This window comes from Montipora capricornis, chromosome 12 (assembly GCF_036669925.1).
Source record: "Montipora capricornis isolate CH-2021 chromosome 12, ASM3666992v2, whole genome shotgun sequence".
NCBI lineage: Eukaryota > Metazoa > Cnidaria > Anthozoa > Scleractinia > Acroporidae > Montipora > Montipora capricornis.
The window spans coordinates 12,523,587-12,543,849 of NC_090894.1; the positions used below are offsets into that span (position 1 = coordinate 12,523,587).

Genomic DNA, 20,263 nt, shown 5'->3' on the forward strand with positions numbered 1-20,263 from the left:
CAGCCTTTTCAGATCACGCAACAAATAACTCTCATTGCTTCCATATAAAGCAGTCGTTTTAAGTTAAGTCGCTCTAAATAGGGAGAAATCAGTTACACCTTCAAATTGCTAAAGCATTTCCTTATAGGAAACCTTGTAAAAAGTTGATGTGGTGTAATTAAACGCCCCTTCTACCATCGGCGGCGATCGTGAGTGTTCGTGAGAGATCGTATTAAAAACGAGTAAACTGGAAGGTGCACCCTTACTCTCAAGGGAACTCAGGGGGCGGCGCTAAGGCAAGCTTCAATGACGCAGATATATGAAAAAAATGTATATTTATGAGAAAAATGGGTCATTAGCTCGGGGTAATCACAATAATTCAAAATTTCCAAGCAAATCGCCCTATTCCAAACTATTCTGACTCAGTATTTGTATTTACTAAATTACCAAACATGAGCAAGAAACGAAAATTTATCTATGCGCATACGACATTTTTAAATTCCCTTCTCAAACTCATTAATAATTCATAAGCCAAAAAAAAAAGAAATCACTACCGTGAAGGAAGTTTGGATATGTGGTCTTAATTAGCATAAAATTTCGCCAACTTTGATCCCAAATATCTCTTAGAATACTAATTCCTTTGAGAAGCAAATCAGTTAATCGAAATCGGTTAAAAAACTCGGCCTTCGGCCTCGTTTTTCAACTCGCTTCTCGGTGTTTGCATATCCGATGAAACACTCCTTCTCGTGTTTGATATATTACATATAAACTTTCTCAAAAATCCTTCAAATACTAAATCAAATTTCTAATACAAAAATTTGCATACCCGATGAAACACTCCTTCTCGTGTTTGATATATTACATATAAACTTTCTCAAAAATCCTTCAAATACTAAATCAAATTTCTAATACAAAAATTTGGTTTATCAACGGAGTTGATAATGTAAATTGACCACCGTACAGAGATTCTAAAAGCTGACGTTTCGAGCGTTAGCCCTTCGTCAGAGCGAAGGGCGAAGGGCTAACGCTCGAAACGTCAGCTTTTAGAATCTCTGTACGGTGGTCAATTTACATTATCAACTCCGTTGATAAACCAAATTTTTGTATACTACTTCCCCACCGACGCAGCACCACAGTTTCCTTAGAAACTACCCCTTCATTCAAATTTCTAATAGTTTCTCTAGGTTTCTTTTCCTTTATGAACGTCTCGTTTTTTTGCAACTTACAAGTTGAAATTTGTGACCAGACACGCTCCTTAAATTGAGCTTGAGGAGAGGAGTTCGGACAGTTGTGACGCCATTTCTTTATAAATTTAAACCATCAGTCATTAAATTTCACGCGGTGCTATTATGGTAATAAGATTTTAACTTTTGCATATCAATGATGTCCGGCCATTCTGCGCCATGAGCCTGTACACTGTTTCTATGGTGATTGAAACCAAAGTTGTGATTGGTTGATTTAAACTACAACTTTGAATGTGATTGGCTTACTGAACTGTCCGATAACAACTTGGCATTCAAATTAGCGGAAAATTTGAGTTTTTTAAGGAATCATGGGTAATCAGGGCAAGATGGAGAGGCATTCAAAGGTTTGTAAGGAAGTTCAAAACGATGAAAAGTGTTCATAATATGCAATTTTGGGTTTTTTGTTTTCCAAAGCAGAAGATATGCGCTCAAAGATGCGGCAGAATAAATTTGGAGAGAATGGATGTTGTAGACATTATTTTATTAAAACTAGATGCTTCTGTGAAGCATACACTGGCTTGGCTGTGGTACGTGCTACAGATGATCAGAAGGCACTGAATTGTGTGGTATTGAAATACAGCATTCCAGTCTCTGAAGAATAACAAATAAAAGAAAAGCGAGAAACATTGGCTTCTGGGCTGACATGTTGATAATTTTAAAGTTCCCTCACAATTTTTTTTCGCCACAAGTGTGCCCTATGAGCATCCGAAAACTTTGTAATACTAAACTTCACTAAGTCAAGCCCTGTTTCGCGGGGTTAGTGTTGGGATGGGAGACCAAAACAATAAACCCCTCTTAAAAAAACAGAAACATCTGACCGAAAATACTATTAACGCTAAGGTACAGATTCTGTTAGCTTGCTTTATGCAAAACAAATATTGATGAAAAAGCAAATAAATATTGATACACAGTTTTCAGAAAGAGCAGAAGGAAGTTTCCCGGACGGTCGATCGAGAGTAAAATATTTACGACATGAAAACAACATTAATTTTGAACCGTGAATATAGAATATAAAAAGTTACGATCAGCGACAAACATTTTGGGAGATTTTTGCTACGTTCAAGTAAATTGCGCCGTGATTAAGTTACCGCGGCATGTTTACTCGCCAAACAGTGAAGCATCTGTGTCAAATGATGGCAAGATACAGGGTTTTTGTAAGTTTCTTTTTCTGTCAAGTGTTATAAAGTTTGGCCTGTGAACCCTTCCTGCTTACAGAGCAATACTAAAAAACTTCTCCCATATCACATTTGAACCTTAAGCTCGAAAATTCAATACACAACATGATATTATAATTCACAAAGGCAGAAAATACCACAGAATCCTTTTCCAGCGAAAATTTTATTGAAAGGAACAACATATTTGCTCTTAGAGGCGAAAACCTCTTCCTATTTCATTGCGTGCGTGAAGACAAGAAACTCAATTGTGTCAAATTACCATGTACTTCAGGTAAATACTGCTCACTTTGATTTCGTCTCGACGGGCGATAGATTGTTGTCGAAGTCCAGTACTCGTCGCTTTTGAGATTCATGCCTAGTTTATCCAACGGACTTTCCATTATTGAGCTCCATAAGGATATATTTTGTTTAAGGATCCACTAAAACGCCATTCGCGTTGCATGACTTTCGACGCCATTGCAGGCTAAGGTAATGATTCTACTGCGTCCACCAGAGAAATCTACGCAGTTCCACTACCCTCTCGATCCTAAGAAAATACGCGCAGAAGGCTCTATACACAAAGACACCACTTACCAGGGGAGTGACAGGCAAGACTTTTACCGACACGGAAAAAAAAAAAAAAACAAAACAAAAAAAAAAGAAAGAAAAGAAAACAAACAAACTAAACGCAGACCTCGACTGGGTTTGCCCATAGGCAACCCAGTAAAGAGTTTCTGCCATACATTTCATTTAATTCCAAAGGCACAAAATTACAGAGAATGTATGGAGACAAAAAAAGCAATATTTAGGAATTCCAAATACCAAGTCTAGTTCATCTCAGTAGTTGTAAATATGAACGTATTTGTTTGGTTTATGAAGGAGAAAGTCTATAAAGTTGAGTCATGAGCAGTATATTTTGCTTCGAATTTCCATACAAACCTTTGAATTTCCTACCATGTTGTCCTGATTACCCATGATGCAATCAAGAGCGTGAAGTCGTCTATTATTTTGAAAAACAACCCTAATTAACGAAACCATAGAAACTATCAATACAAGAATTTACACTTCGCGAGACATTTTTATTCTTTAAACCTAAATAGCTAGGGTACAAAACCAGAATGAATTTTTTCTTAGGGAGGTTGTGACAGGATTTGAACGCTTCATTTGCCCTTAGGATACCCATTTTGTAATAATAGTTTTTCAATTTCGTTAAGTAAAGGCAAGAACGCATAAAGAGGAATCAGAACAAATACGAAAACAACGATAGGTCAAGGTGCGAACTAAATTAACCTCGTGCTTTCGTGGTGTGAAGGAGTCGAGTCGAGTCCCATTTCATGTAAAGGCCGGTGAAAAGTTTCTTCCTGTACTAAGTCATCGTTGAAACATATGTATGATTTGTGATGTAGGAATTTTACGCTTTTCTTCGAATTTCATGGTAAATTTTATGCTAATCTTTGTTGTCAAACAGGGTGGAAGTGCCACTGTCATATGTCACTGTCATAAATGGCGACCACTTTTTCATTCTTTTGTGTTTATGTTAATTAGACCTAGTGCCCTCATTTTGAAACAAACATTCTTTTAAAATTTGCTCGTCGTTGCGAGGCTACAAAGGCTTATTAGCATTAAACAAAAGGATATTTTCTTGGGCCGCCATTATGAAAGAGGTCTATACACGTACCTAAACCAGACAGATGGGCAATCTTTCCTCTTTTGTACCCATTCTTGTTGGAAGAGGCACATGAAAATACATACCCAGGACGGTGTCACTTAGAAAAAGAATGGGTACAAGGGAGGAAAGATTGTCCGTTATCTAGGTTAGGTAAGTTTAAATGCTTGCGTATTTTCGTTCCATTGGGGTCAACCTTGGGTTTTATACCAATGTGGTCTTATTTGATTTGTCGGAGAAATTTCAATTAATTAATGAAAATGGACTTGCTGTGGAGGATCAATTTCCACTGAGTTTTGTAAGAAGACTTGAGTACATCTAAAATGTTTAGTATATTCGCAACCAATCGAAGACGTGCAGCTGTAGGATGCTGATTAGTGGATGGAATTGAACATAATCGTGTAACACAAGACTCATTAAGATCAACAAGTTTATTGTTTTGCACCCTTACTCTACATTTGCTCTCTGGTTTGCTAGCGATTGATATTTCATTTAGTTTCTGTTTAGTTCTAATGCAAATGAACTACTGTTGAAGCTTTCTTTCTTCTTTACTTGGTGCAGACGGCGCATGTTAACTCTCGACCGCTAACATATGGAAGACAGGGAAGTGAACCACAAACGCCTTCCACGGGATACAGCAAGGCACCATTTTTGCCAGCATGGCTACCAGGAACATATTCTGGATCACCATCAACACAGATGAAATCACTTGAATGTCTGTAACCATGATATGCAGTCATCAGATACCCATGATACTCCTCGGTCCATCCAGATGGACAGTCATTCCTTGCGGGCATCATCAGCATTGAACCACGTGACGTCACGAAGCAGACAACACAGGGTGCGTCATGATCATGGAGACTTCTCTTAAAAGGGTCTCCGTTGTATTGACTGACTTCATACTCAGCGCCGTAAATGTATCCTGCCCACTGGTGACCATCTTTGTACTTGTCGTACTTTGGATTGTGAGGAAGACAAAGGTAGTTGACTCCACCACCGTAGTGGCCGTACCATTCACCCCCAATTATCCCTGAAATGCGAAAGGGATGTGCAAACCGCATTCAAACAACAGCTCTCATTCCCAAAAAAAATAACCGGTACATCTCGAAAGTAATTCTTCAGTCTTTTTTTTAGCGAGATCAGTATTTCCTTTTGAGTAATCTTTTATTATCCCTTTATAAAGTTTTCTGCTTTCGTGACGACTCCTGTGACCACCAGGAAAGGAAAAAATTCAAAATTGTATCGCAACTACCTAATAATGAAGAGAACCAAGTGTGAATCTTTGGTGAGAGCTATTACGAAATGTTAGGAAGGGTTGAATTAAATTGTTCTAGGAACTTTATACCTTTATAGACGATCTGAGCACCACTGGGACATGTGGTCCTTCCCCATCGAACATACTTCACACCCGACTTTGCAGTCCCCTTTTGTCCTTTTTCTCCTTTGGCGCCTTGAGGTCCTGGGGCTCCTTGTTGTCCTTTAGGACCAGGAGGGCCTGGTAACGGCGTGTTTGCGCTAGGCTTTCCTGGTTCTCCTGTGAGGAAAGAGGACAGAGCGGGTGCACTAGTATTTGCTGTGCGCTGATGGGAAAAGTTAGAGGGAAGCAGTTCAGAGTGATTCGTTTTCCATGGTCACATTGACCTGCTTTTTCTTATTCAGCTTATTCAAACGAGTTAAAAGAAAGACAGGGAAAGATGCCTTACTCGGGGTGATTCACGAAACTATATTTAGTTTTCCCTTTTAAGTGAATGTATTTGTTTGTTTGTTTTCTCTTTTTGAGTGGGGTAGTTCCTGTGAAATAATTTTAGCAATTTACTGTCATTCATTCATTGTTTAACAAGTTAGAGCTCCTCTCTTAGAAAAACAGGACAAAAGCGAGGCGGCAAAACTGCATCTGGCAGGGTCTAATGTTCAGAATAAAGAATGGGAAATTGGAACACGATATTTTTCGTTATTTGGAGGAGCAACGTCACAAGGGGCCTCAAACAAGTTTCAGAAAAATACATTAATTTTCAGCAAACGCATGATTATGATGCTGCAGTTATCAACGGAATGCCGCATGTGCATGTTTTGCCTAAATATTATACCCTTAGCGGATGATAAAGTTTTCGGAAGCCACGTATTTTACTGTATTTTTGAAAATGGTGCGATAACAAATGTTTTTAAAACACTCCTTACTTAGCGACTGGTTGAATTAAATCATCCTCAGTTTGGACAAGTTTTGGATGTCTTTTTGATATTTATAAGGGTTCTACCATTCTATACAATTTCAAAAGCCCTAAACTGTGGTGGAGACCAAAACGGATAATATTTCCTTTGTTTACTGCAGACTCTGTTGGTCCAATGAGACTAATTTTCTCTTTTTTAGTACTAGTATTAATGGAAAGGGTTAAAGTGGATTTTAACCTGCATCAAATGGAGTTAACTTTTTCCAAGATCTGGCTCTGTGTCCACAAATTTCGGTGTAAACGCCTTCTTCCGGCCTGTACATTAAATTTCTATGATATATAATGATTCCGATTCCAGGAGGATTTTAAGCATTAGACAAAAAATAGGTTTAATAATGGGCATCTTCTGCACAATTTCAGACGTTTTGACGGTAAGACGTCAAAATCTCTATGACAGCTCGGTGAAGTGAAGTTTAAATTTTGCCACGTAGTGCAGCCGGTTTCATTTACCTTTGGAGCCATTTTTTCCATTCAATCCTGGTTTCCCTGGTGGACCAGGGGGTCCCATCTTTTCTTTTCCACTGTTTTGGATATGCTTTCCTTTGAGATTGAAAATGGTACAAAACAATTCAATGGCTTAGAGTTCACAAATAGGATGATTCCTTAAAGTTCGTAGTTGGTAGTCATATTAATTATAACCTTCAATTACTTTCCTTAAAAAATAACGTGAACAAAATAGTGCTTTTATACCAGATTTTTTTTGCGTTCATGTACTGGTGAGAACTTCCCAAGTAACGGAAGAGTTTATTTTCTGTTGTGCCTCGAACAAATGAAAAGAAATAACTTTTAACACTGAATAACTCTTCTTTGAAATGCCATTATCTTATAATCATGGGTGGGCTCTATACCAACCCAAAAGGTAGGCTATAAGTGAATTGCAAGAATTCCCACTTGATCCCAGACGAGGGAACCGCATCAGTGCATCAAGTCTATAACAAAATAAAATTGAAGTGTTGATATTCATCTGAATTGTCGATTGTTATCAGATGGTCATGTCTGAGGTAAAAGAAAGGTATTCAAGCTCAAGCAGGTTAAGGCATAATAATATTTTAGGGAAAGAACATGTAACTGAAGAATTGTCCGTATTGAATTAAATGTTAAAGAGTTTTACAGTGATAGTAAACGTTTGATTGTGTACTAGATCTGATTGGTCGTTTTGGTCGAATGATTTTATTTATTTATTATTTTTTTCGTTGGAGCTGACATTTTACATGATATCGTTTACTGAGTGCCATAATTAATATGGCTCTTTCCTTCGGGTATTTGATGATTTTTTTCCAACGCGCTTACATTGCCCCATCGTTTTGATAAATACCTCCACGCGGCGTATTTTCTAAAAACCGTATTTTTGCGAGGAAAATCACTTAATTGGTATAATAACTTCAATTTTAGCGAAATAAATTTTCTCTTTCTACGCAAAAATCACTTCTACTAAACATTTCACTCACACGTACAAAATTGAAGCTGTAGCGATAATATTTCCTTTGGAGTTAAATTAACTGGCAACATTCTAATACTGCTAGAAACAAGAATAATTAAGAGGTACCAAGTTTCTGAAGGAAGTTTAGCCTTCGCTAAATCAATTTCGAATCGAAATTTTATTTCTGAAAACTATAAACGCGTGTAAACTCCTAACGCATGAAGCCGAATTGTATAGAAATGTTATCAAATAATTTTGGTGGCCAAGAGAGTCGACGAAGCAAAATACACGACCATTAGAAACAATGAACACTCACCGAAATCAAGAAAAAACTTGAAAAGATTACTAAGTCTCGACCGCAGAGACGATAATACGTTATTTGAGATTGGGAGGATAAGCAGCGATAAATTATCGAGGACAAACCTCTCTTCAACGCTTTTCAGTCGTTTTTCAAAGTCTTGCGGGTTTTGAGTGGTATTTTTCTTAATTCTTCAGCATCGACTCAGTCTTTTGTCCAGTTGCATGGACATCGTGATTATTTGGACGCTGATCATCCATGGCTGAGATGTGGACCAAAATGGTAAAGCAAATCATTAACACAACAAGGAAACGCAAGCCACCACAAGGGGTTTTCACTCGCGGGTACTTCATAGCTGACGAAATGGTCTTCTTTGATCACTGCCTTCGGTACAAGTGGAGTATCAAGTTGGAGAAACGAAATAAATATACTTTAGGTGAATCACAAGAAAGACGTTTTATTGATCCTGCAGAGAGCTTCGCAAAGATACAAGCTCGAACTTTTTCGCGTTTACAACTGAGATGCTTTTGACTGAACAAAGAGTCACGCGCGTAAATGTCAATATGCCAGTCAACGGATGAAAAATTATTTTCACCTGGTCTACACAATCAATCTACATCTAAGTGGAATAACAATATTTTTGTGACTAAGAAACTCTAAGCGATAGCCAAGGAAAACAAGCTTTGCCTTTAATGGGACCGCAACCCTGAAATATTCCCCATGAACAGTTGGACTGCTCAGACAGATTTGCATATAAATATTTCTAGGATGATGATAAGTGCACTCGGTTGGCTTTTCTGAAAGACTAGCAAAAGGTTATGAAATCTAACAGCAGGAAATGACAGTGCTTCATCATTAACTGTTTTCAAACCGTAGTTTTGGAAGCACGTTCCCATGCCAATTGCCGTTCTCGGCCTGACGACGACGACGTGAGCTGAGCAAAACAGTTTAGGTTATGTGGAGGTCGCAAGCATCTGACAATAAATTTTCAATTGTCCATGTAGGGTACTGTAAAAATAACATTCTACATCTGACTTAATTGACGACGGTCTGTGCAACAGAGAGCGCCGATCTTGCGCATACATTGTTGACTGACATATTACAGTTCTTAGAGCGGCGTTCTTACCTATAAGACGACGGATTTAGAACTGTCTGTACCTTTCTCTTGAACCAAAGAATACAGAAAAGCTTGAGTGACACATTTAATAAGCTTTCGGCGATTTAATTTCTTCACTCCCCAGGGATCTTTCTGTAAGCCAAGTGAATTCAGTGTTAGAATTAAAATGCTCTGGTTGTTGTAATGGAAACAATTAGGTCATTTGTTAAAGAACTGGAAAAGTTGACATGCCGGAATGAAGTTTGGTCTGTACAATGGGATGAAAATCCGTCCTTAACCTTTAGCATGAAGGGTTGTCAGTTTGAATAAGATGAAACGTACGCGAACATGTCGTAAATGATGTACTTATGTCTCATTTGTCCATAACAAAGAGCTTTGGCAAGGACGAGGATGCAACGGAAACATCGACTCGTCCTAAACTAAGTTTTAATGCCGCAAAAGGGCGTGCTGCATTTGCAGCATGTATTTCTCAATACATTTCTTTTTCATCCTCTGGAAAACAAGAAAGTAAAGCAGAGTTTAAGAAACGACGAAGGCCAGGGCAAAGAGAACGCAACGTATATCATTTGGTTAAAAGAGAAAAAATAAACGTAGTGGGCACTTGTTTTATCATCACGTATTTCTGCCAGTACTTTGCGACATAAAATCACCAAATTTGAGGTTTTGACAATAACGTGAGGAAACGTTCGTTTCCAATTGAGTTTTAGGATACTTCGCCTCATGACATGAACGAGACAGAATAATCGCGGAACACTTACTAAAGCGCAAAGTTTATATTTTGAGGTGACGTTTTCAGTTCGTCGCCGTCGTAGATGTTGAAGTCCCTAATAAAGTAAAATATAGGAATAAATGTAACCACATTCAATCGATGAAGTCTTGACGACAACGTGAACATACTTCCAAGCAATCCTTCATTCTCCATCATTACTTCAATAACGAATTCTTCCAACCCAATACAATACACTTGGAGCATTTTCGCCGATATTGTGATACTCGAACAGTACGGGATATAGACGGCAAACAGGTTTACGATAGCGTCAGAAAATGTTGATTCATTTTTCAAGTTACGCTTTCGTTAGCGTCGCTGTCTTCCTCTCAAAGGTATATTAGCAATACAAAACTTTATTACGTTTTATTTACATTCATTTACAGTATGAAAGCAATAACGGTTATAAACATCAAAACAGATTTTGTGGGGCTCTTTTTATTCCCCTTCCCTTTGTAGCAGTTTTGCATGGGAAAGGTGGCCTTTGAGTGTACTCACTGAGTTAGTGGTTCCTCTCGTGCTATGGTGTGTGATTTGAGGTTTGGGGATTCGGTCAGTATGAAACACAGACTGCAGACTGCAGACCAGGGGTAAAATGCAGACTGAGGTTAAAGCGTGAAGTTCTGTTGAAAAAGCCCAAATCCCTTAGAAATGCTAACCTTAAGGCCTAATTAGGCCTAAAACAATATTTAGGCTTAACTGTTAGCATTTATAATGGGTTTGGGCTTTTGCAGTCTGCGTTTTACACTGACCGTTTGGGGATTCCAAAAGCAGCACTGAAACAGGAACAGCAGAGGTAAATTTTGTAACACGAAAGGGCTCTATTGGCATGATTGTAACAACATTAAAAAAACAGCAAAATATGCCGGGAGTTGATGACATAATGGGAATGGATGAATAGAATCTGACGACGAATAAAGATAGGCTGAGTGGTGAGAGTTGTATTTACAATGAAAATTGACCGTGATAAATTCAAGTCAACACAATATTACCAAGTTAAATACAGCTACCAAATTAACAAATCACTGTTGCATCGGGATTTATTGGTCGACTTTATGACTGAAATGAACGTAAACGTTTAGAACTGATGGGTCAACTGGCAAGAAAGGTTTCACTGAGTGAACTAAAGCGAAAAGAGAACTTGAAGCGGGTGATTTCGAGTAATATAACTTTCTTCGCCTTTGACAAAGTACACAACAGAGGTCAACAGAAGGCAGATCATCACAATTTGAGGTTCGTTTACACGACAGAGGAAAAATGGCACTAACAGGTCCGATAAAAAAGTGAAACGGTTTCAATCATGTTTGTAAAGAAACAGTGAACTTTTATCCGTTCCGTTACGGAACCATAGGCGTTCGGAAGGAAGATGAGCTAGAACTTAACATATTTGTCCTCTATTAAACCTCTCCTTTCTTTTAATATATCGAAAAAGGCCTATTTGCTACTTCCAACATGATCTCTTCTCTAAATTAACGATTATCGTAAATTCGTAATTAGCTTTGAATAGAATTTACTGTTATCGTCAATTTAGGACACTGTGTCCCAGGACTTGTGGTAGCACAGAAAATAAGGAAATTAAAAAATCATATCCGTGGATTAGATTCGAACCCGGAGCTTCTGTTTTATCGGAACCGCTTCTTTCCGCTTCACCATTGAAGATTCTCATAAAATATATATAGTAGCGTGACTTTCGGGACATTTTGGCGCAAACGATTTTTTGATTTGGTTTAAATCTCGATATTTGATGGTCTGTTCAATACGTAAAATTTGCAGTAAAACTCCGACGTGTTGGCCCATATACTGCTCTGTTGGCCGCACTAGCTACAGAAACAAAAGAGATATGGGTCTAGCTGCTGTTGTGACGTAAAAGCCAGAGTTTTCTAAACATTTGACATGTTCAATGTGGATTTTTTGACTGCAGTTTACATGCGTAGCAGCAGAATGCAACAATACCAGAAATTTAAAAGAAGGTACAGGGATTCATTTCATGATACCGGATTTCGACGACAATCGCCATGAAGCCATGAACGTTGAAGAAGATTGGTTCAGTTTGTCACAGTGCTCGAAGCATTTCAAAACAGAGGACTTCACTCGACGTTTAGACCGCTTTTGATCAAACGTGACAACACAAATATGGAAGACGTTTCATTAAACACCTATTTGTAATACGATTCTCCTTGCAGAAAGCTCAAGTTGTAAGAGAAACGATCTGTTGAATACGTATAAAATTAGCGGCAAAATACTGCCATGTTAGCCTACCGTACTACCGAGACAAGAGAGGTATGGGTCTAGCTGCAATTGTGACGTGAAAATTTGACTTCTTCTCAGCAGGATGCGACAATACCAGAAGTCTGAAAGGCTTCATTTCCTGATACCGTATTTTGACGACAATCGCCATGAGATTACGAAACGTCGAAGAAGATGGGTTCAGTTTGTGCTTGAAGAATTTCAAAAGAGAGGCCTTTACTCGACGTTTGGACCGCTTTTGATCAAACGTGACAACACAAATATGAAAGGCGTTTAATTAAACGATTCTCATGGCAGAAGGCTCAAGTTATAAGAGAAATGGAAGTGGAAGCAATAAAAAGAAACGAAGCAAAGATAAAATCAGATATTTAATCAAATACACCAGCAGTACAGAACATGTACTCTATTTGTAAACCATATCTTAGCCAAAAAAAAAAAAATTCACCGCTCACCTTGCTTCGTCTCCTGTTTGTTGATACATTTGCTTGCCTCTTGCTTTGCCTCATTTTCCGGCTGTTAACTTAAGACTCCATTTCTGAAGGCAAACGGGTTCAAATCCTGGGATGTTGAATCACACAGGACAATTTAACGCCGGGGCCAACATTTTGAAGGACAAGGTCACTTTCACAAGACTCTAAACAGCCTTCCAACTCCCTGCAGCAATAGTACTCGCTAATGTTTTGAAGAAAATCGACACTGTGACAATTTCCACACTTGCACCTACACAATACAGAAGTCAACGAATGAATAAAAGGAACAAATCATGATGAACTGTCGATGCAAGAAGTAACAGCCAAACAAGAAACATACAATCAACGAAAGCAGTCTCGGTAGGTGCGCACAGAGATCACCATGCAGAATACGCAAGTATTCCAGCTATATAAGGCACTTCAACGTTTCCCTCAAATTTATTGGCCTTCAGTTGTCGTTCTGGTGCTTTGTCAGCTTGTTTTTCCTGTTTCGTAATTGGCAGTCTATTCCTTGTCAGCCTTTGGGTCGTCAGCAAAGGCGATGATATCTTCATCGCTCGAGGCTATATGATCTCGATGGAGATAAATCATGACCATCGTCTTCCATTTCTATGTCGTAATCCATTTTCGAGTCTTCGGAAAAATGACCAGCGTCAGAATCTGACGAGGGGCAAGACATTTATAACGTTACGTTAAAAGAACTTCTCTATCAATCAAGGAGAAAGCAAATAAAGCTTCCACCTCGTTCCCAGGGTCCCCTGGCAACGAGTTTGGTGAAGCTTGTATCCTATGGGCTCTCAATCTGACGTCATTGCCATCGCTCTTCCCAGACCTCTTTTGCGCGGTCGTGATTTCCTGAAACGGAAGTTTTAAAGGGGCACAGAAAATCTAGTATTTAGGCAGTCGGAAAAAAATTGGCGTCAGAATGCTCCCAAACACTACGCTGAATTTTTTAAGAGAAAAATATATTTTTTGGTTTAGGTGGACTTAAAGTGCGAGGATCACTTCTCTCAATTTTAGCTATAACCCGCACTTTAAATATATAGATTTGTTACGGCAGAAAATTCTCTCTTAAGTATTGTCACATGATCTTCAAAGAATAAACGAAAAAAAAAAGTGAGTACGATCTATTTTAGCTCCATGCTATATAGCCTATCTGAAATTAACACGCAGTATTCTTTAAAAAATTCGCGATGAAATTTCCCCAAAACGCTCTTGAATAGCAACGGAGCTTAAGGTGGTTAAAAGCAGTTTCAACACTTTCAAGAGAATGTACTATTAGAAGAATTGCCTCCACAACACTGTATCACATAACAACAATGTCATGATTCCATATGAAACGCTTCAGTAACACGATGCGTTCATTATCACTACGCAATACGTCATCATAGCAACAGGAGAGTCATCGAAAAACACCCTGTTTTTTATCTTTAGTTGATGGTATCTCTAAACCCCATTTTTTATTGCTGAAAAGTTTTTAGCAGGCTGAGATGAGACTCCGAGCATAGTTTTTTGTATTTTTGTTTTTTCGTTTTGGAAATAGCAGCTGCTTTATTATTCATCAGCGTCACAAATTCTTGCCCATTTTGGAGGTCATTTTGTTGAAACTCAAGCACGCTTTCAACAGATCTGTTTATGTTCTTTAGTTATGCACGCGCTGCGGGCCTATTGTCACCACAGACTTACACTCTTACGCTCTTACACTCATTCAACCCGGAGACATAGTGTGGTAGTGCACTACCACAAAAACGGGCGAGGAACCAGGTGACTAATGCAACTAAACTTGCTAAAAAACGACGTCTTTTCTGGAAACTTGGAAACCAGCAAAGGCAATCCACGTAAAACTTGGGATCTGAACTCAGTAACCTTAACTGTTGGCTGAGAGCCAGCAACTTGAGTTTAAATGTGGCTAGCATTACCCGAGATGTTTGGGATCTGCTATTCGGACGGTCCTTATAAGGAAAATAGACGAGTTCACGCTCTTGAGTGCATCGTGGGTAATCAGGGCAAGATGGAGAGAAATTCAAAGGTTTGTAAGGAAGTTCAAAACGATGAAAAGTGTTCATAATATACAATTTTGGGTTTTTTGTTTTCCAAAACAGAAGATATGCGCTCAAAGATGTGGCAGAATAAATTTGGAGAGAATGGATGTTGTAGACATGATTTTATTAAAAAGAGTTTCTGCCATGATTTCCCTTAATTCCAAAGGCACAAAATTAAAGAGAATGTATGGAGACAAAAAAAGCAATAGTTAGGAATTCCAAACAACGGATACCAAGTCTAGTTCATCTCAGTAGTTGTGAACATGAACTTATTTCTTTGGTTTATGAAGGCAAAAGTCAATAAAGTCGACTCATGTACAGTATATTTTACTTCAGAATTTCCATGCAAACCTTTGAAGTTCCCGCCATGTTGCCCTGATCACCCATGATGCAATCAAGAGCGTGAACTCGTCTATTATTTTGAAAAACAACCCTAATTATATAAACTATCAATACAAGAATTTACACTTCGCGAGACATTTTTATTCTTTAAACCTAAATAGCTAGGGTAAAACCAGAATGAATTTTTTCAAAGGGGGGTTGTGACAGGATTTGAACGCTTCACTTGGCCTTAGGATACCCATTTTGTAATAATAGTTTTTCAATTTCATTAACTAAAGGCAAGAACGCATAAAGAGGAATCAGAACAAATACGAAAACAACGATAGGTCAAGGTGCGAACTAAATTAACCTCGTGCTTTCGTGGTGTGAAGGAATCGAGTCGAGTCCCATTTCATGTAAAGGCCGTTGAAAAGTTTCTTCCTGTACTAGGTCATCGTTGAAACATATGTATGATTTTGCTCGCGTTTGACAAGGCCGTCAAAAACGGAATTTTATGCTTTTCTTCGAATTTCATGGTAAATTTTATGCTAATCTTCGTTGTCAAACAGGGTGGCAGTGCCACTGTCATATGTCACTGTCAGAAATGGCGACCACATTCTTTTGTGTTTATGTTAATTAGACCTACTGCCCTCATTTTGAAACAAATATTCTTTTGAAATTTGCTCGTTGTAGCGACGCTACAAAGGCTTATTAGCATTAAAACAAAAGGATATTTTCTTGGGCCGCCATTATGAAAGAGGTCTATACTCGTACCTAAACCAGACAAATGGACAATCCTTCCTCTCTTGTACCCATTCTTGTTGGAAGAGGCACATGAAAATACATGCCCAGGACGGTGTCACTTAGAAAAAGAATGGGTACAAGGGAGGAAAGATTGTCCGTTATCTAGGTTAGGTAAGTTTAAATGCTTAAGTATTTTCGTTCCATTGGGGTCAACCTTGGGTTTCATACCAATGTGGTCTTATTTGATTTTTCGGAGAAATTTCTATTAATTAATGAAAATGGACTTGCTGTGGAGGATCAATTTCTACTGAGTTTTGTAAGAAGACTTGAGTACATCTAAAATGTTTAGTATATTCGGTACCAATCGAAGAGGGCACTTGTTCCAAGACATCTCAGCTGTAGGATGCTGATTAGTGGATCGAATTGAACATAATCGTGTAACACAAGACTCATTAAGATCAACAAGTTTATTGTTTTGCACCCTTACTCTACATTTGCTCTCTGGCTTGCTAGCGATTGATATTTCATTTAGTTTCTGTTTAGTTCTAATGCAAATCAACTACTGTTCAAGCTTTCTTTTTTCTTTCATTACTTGGTGCAGACGGCGCATGTCAACTCTCGACCGCTGACATATGGAAGACAGGGAAGTGAACCACAAACGCCTTCCACAGCATACAGCAAGGCACCATCTTTGTTAGCACTGCTACCAGGAACGTATTCTGCATCACCATCGACACAGATGAAATCACTTGAATGTCTGTAACCATGATATGCAGTCATCAGATACCCATGATACTCCTCGGTCCATCCAGATGGACAGTCATTCCTTGCGGGCATCATCAGCATTGAACCACGTGACTTCACAAAGCAGACAACACAGAGTGCTTCATGATCATGGATATTTCTCTTAAAAGGGTCTCCGTTGTATTGACTGACTTCATACTCAGTGCCGTAAATGTATCCTGCATACTGGTGACCATCTTTGTACTTGTCGTACTTTGGATTGAGAGGAAGACAAAGGTAGTTGGCTCCACCACCGTTGTTGTTGAACCATTCGCCCCCAATTATCCCTAAAACGTGGAAATGGTATGTAAAACGCGTTTAGCTTGCTCAGAGAGGAAAGACAAGTACTAATTCCTAACTAAATTACACCTCTGAAAGAATTCTCAATGTTGTGGCTTTTGGCCGCTTTTGCCATGCTATGTTTTCATTCAGTCTATTTTTAGCGAGATCAGTATTTCCTTTTGATTCGTGTTCCTTTTGCGTAATTCGTTTTCTACTCCCCACGACCCCTGTGACTTATTATTATACCTATAAAGAAGGGAAAATTTGAGACTTCAAGAATTTTCTCACAGGCACCAAAACATGAAGCAAAGTAAGTGTAATTGCTTGGGCCAGCTGCTATTTTCAACTGATGTAATAAGCTTTTCACGGAATGCCTGCCGTGATAGGAAGCGTTCAATTGCCTTGTTCAGCGAGTTTTATACCTTTATAGACGATCTGAGCACCACTGGGACATGTGGTCCTTCCCCACCGAACATACTTCACCCCAGACTGTCCAGTTCCGTTTTGTCCTTTTTCTCCTTTGGCTCCTTGAGGTCCCTGGGCTCCTTGTTGTCCTTTAGGACCAGGAGGGCCTGGTAACGGTGTGTTTGTGCTAGGCTTTCCTGGTTCCCCTGTGGGGAAAAGAGGTACATTCGCATGTGTCATCATCATTTTTTGTGTGCTGATGGGAAAAGTTGCAAGGGAGCAGTTTTCCATGGTCACAAACAAAAGAGAAGACGGGGAAGATGTTTAACTCGGTGTGAGACTAATTTTTAGCATAAAGGATGGGCAAAAGGTAGAAACGACATTTCGTTGCTTATTGGAGCAACATTTACAAGGTATTCACTGTGACAGACAGTTATATAATTTTTACACACACCTGATTATGTTGCTGAAATAATCAAAGAAATAAGGCATGTTTCCCTCCTTTTTGATTGGCCAAAGTAATTACTTGCATTGGTGTTGGTTTCACGACACTCGATTGAAACTTGTTCTAATCTGAGCCGGTAATAGATCTGATCCAGAGATCACTTATTTCCTCTGTTCACAGCAGACTCCATTGGTCAGATGAGACTAATTTTTTTTGTTCTTTTTTTTGAGCACTGATGGAAAGAATTGAAGTTGATTTTAACCTATAGATTAATGTTTTTCCTAGTTTTGGCTCCTTCTCTCAGAAACGACCACAAATTTCGTTGTAAACACCTCCTTCTCCTGTACGTTAAATTTGATCATGATACCATTGCCAGCATGGTTTTATTCATCACAAAAGGGGTGCTTTCTTCACAGTTTGAGAGGTTTTGGGCCGGCAGAATTAGTTCGAAGACAGCGAAATCTATGACAGCTCTATGAAGTGAAGTCTCTGAGCAATGTGGAGTTTGGTTTACCTTTGAGGCCTGTTTTTCCAGCCGAACCAGGGATACCGGCCAATCCTGGTTTCCCTGGTGGACCAGGGGGTCCAGGGGGTCCCATCTTTTCCTTTCCACTGTTTTGGATATTCTTTCCTTTGAGAATGAAAATGGTACAAAAGAATTCAGTGTCTTAGAGTTCACTAATCGGTAATTCCTTAAAGATTGTTGTTGGCAGTTATCTTAACCTTGAACTACTTTCCTTACAAACATAACCTAACGAAATTAACATCTTTATGCCAGAATTATGTTGCGCTCAAGCACTGGCATGAACATTACAAATCAGAGGAGAGTTTATTTTCTGTTTTGTCTCTAATAAATAAAAAAACTGAGAAATAACTGATCTTTTGAATATCATTATCTTATAATCGTGGGTGGATTTGATACCAACCCAATAGGTAGGCTGTAAGTGAGGAGTAAGAATCTCCATTTGATCCAAGAGAAGGGGACCGCATCAGTACATCAAGTCTACAAAAAAAAAATATATATTGAAGTGTTGATATTCATCTGAATTGTTGATTTTTATCAGATGGTCATGTCTGAGTACTCAAGCTCAAACAGGTAAAGGCGTAATTATATTTTAGGGAAAGAACCTATAACTGAACAACTGTCCATGTTGAGTTAAATGTTAATGAGTTTTACAGAGATGATCAAACTTTTGATTGCGTACTAGATCTATCTGATTGGAACAAGCCCTGCAGACATGTGGAAGTTTTCTGGTGGTTTGATTTCATTTATTTGATTTTGTTTTTTTGTTCGTTTGAGCTGGCATTTTACATGATATCCTGCATGGAGTGGCGTAATTGATACGGCTCTTTCCTTCGAGGCTTTTATTGATTTTTTTTTTCCAAAGCGTTTACATTGCCCCATCGTTTTGATAAATACCTCCAAGCGGGGTATTTTCTAAACAACAAGTTTTGCAAGGAAAATCACTTAATTGGTATAATAAATTTAATTTTAGTTAACTAAATTTCCTCTTTCTGCGCAAAAATGGACAGACATATTCATTTCTACTGAACATTTCACACACACGCACGAAATTGAAAATGCAGCAATATTTCCCTTAGAGTTAAATTAACTGGCAACATTTTAATACTGCTAGAAACAAGAATAATTAAGAGATACCAAGTTTCTGAAAGAAGTTTTAGCCTTTGCTAAATCAATTTCGAGTTGAAATTTTATTTCTGAAAATTATTGATTGAAGTGTAAACAAACTCCTAACGCATGAAGCCCAATTGTATAGGAATATTATCAAATTATTTTGGTGGCCAGGAGACTCGACGAAGCACTTTTTGGCATCATGGATCTTTTTTTGCGAAAATACACCATTGGAGACAATGAACAAATCAAGAAAAAATTGAAAAGATTACTCAGTCTCGACCGGAGAGACGACAATACGTTATATTTGAGATTGGGAGGATAAGCAGCTATAAATTATCGAGGACAAACCTCTCTTCAAGGATTTTCACTCGTTTTTCAAAGTCTTGTGGGTTTGAGTGGTATTTTTCTTAATTCTTCTGCGTTCGCGAAACAGCATCGACTCAGTCTTTTGTCCAGTTGCATGGACATCGTGATTATTTGGACGCTGATCATCCATGGCTGAGATGTGGACCAAACTGGGAAAGCAAATCATTAACACAACAAGGAAACGCAAGCCACCACAAGGGGTTTTCACTCGCGGATACTTCATAGCTGACGAAATGGTCTTCTTTGATCACTGCCTTCGGTACAAGTGGAGTATCAAGTTGGAGAAACGAAATAAATATACCTTAGGTGAATCACAAGAAAGAAGTTTTATTGATTCTGCAGAGAGCTTCACAAAGATACAAGCTTGAACTTTTTCGCGTTTACAACTGAGATGCTTTTGACTGAACAAAGAGTCACGCGCGTAAATGTCAATATGTCAGTCAACGGAAGGAAAATTATTTTCACCTGGTCTACACAATCAATCTACATCCAAGTGGAATAACAATATTTTGTGACTAAGAAACTCTAAGCGATAGCCAACGAAAACAAGCTTTGCCTTTAATGGGACCGCAAACCCTGAAATATTCCCCATGAACAGTTGGACTGCTCAGACAGATTTGCATATAAATATTTCTAGGATGATGATAAGT

The 20,263-nt window shown here is 38.5% G+C and overlaps 2 protein-coding genes across 4 annotated transcripts; both read right to left on the reverse strand.

Moving 5' to 3' along the window:
- Positions 1-4,456: 4,456 nt before the first annotated feature.
- On the reverse strand, positions 4,457-12,993 carry LOC138027725 (short-chain collagen C4-like). Of its 3 annotated transcripts, XM_068875331.1 has the most exons (7): positions 12,844-12,993; positions 12,577-12,677; positions 8,115-8,251; positions 7,124-7,200; positions 6,722-6,811; positions 5,389-5,577; positions 4,457-5,073 (listed from the first exon to the last, which is right to left on the reverse strand). In XM_068875331.1, the coding sequence occupies exons 4-7, from the start codon at positions 7,185-7,187 to the stop codon at positions 4,592-4,594; spliced, it is 825 nt and encodes a 274-aa protein (XP_068731432.1). In that variant the 5' UTR covers positions 7,188-7,200; positions 8,115-8,251; positions 12,577-12,677; positions 12,844-12,993; the 3' UTR covers positions 4,457-4,591. The 3 variants fall into 3 exon arrangements, with proteins under 3 accessions (XP_068731432.1, XP_068731431.1, XP_068731430.1); XM_068875330.1 differs by lacking the exons at positions 8,115-8,251; positions 12,844-12,993 and having other exon boundaries at positions 12,572-12,843; XM_068875329.1 differs by lacking the exons at positions 8,115-8,251; positions 12,577-12,677; positions 12,844-12,993 and having other exon boundaries at positions 7,124-7,345.
- Positions 12,994-16,145: 3,152 nt separating this feature from the next.
- LOC138027726 (short-chain collagen C4-like) lies at positions 16,146-19,880 on the reverse strand. Its single transcript, XM_068875333.1, has 5 exons — positions 19,596-19,880; positions 18,538-18,614; positions 18,126-18,242; positions 17,184-17,372; positions 16,146-16,766 (listed from the first exon to the last, which is right to left on the reverse strand). Exons 2-5 carry the CDS (start codon positions 18,599-18,601, stop codon positions 16,285-16,287), a joined length of 852 nt encoding a protein of 283 aa, XP_068731434.1. The 5' UTR covers positions 18,602-18,614; positions 19,596-19,880; the 3' UTR covers positions 16,146-16,284.
- Positions 19,881-20,263: the final 383 nt, after the last annotated feature.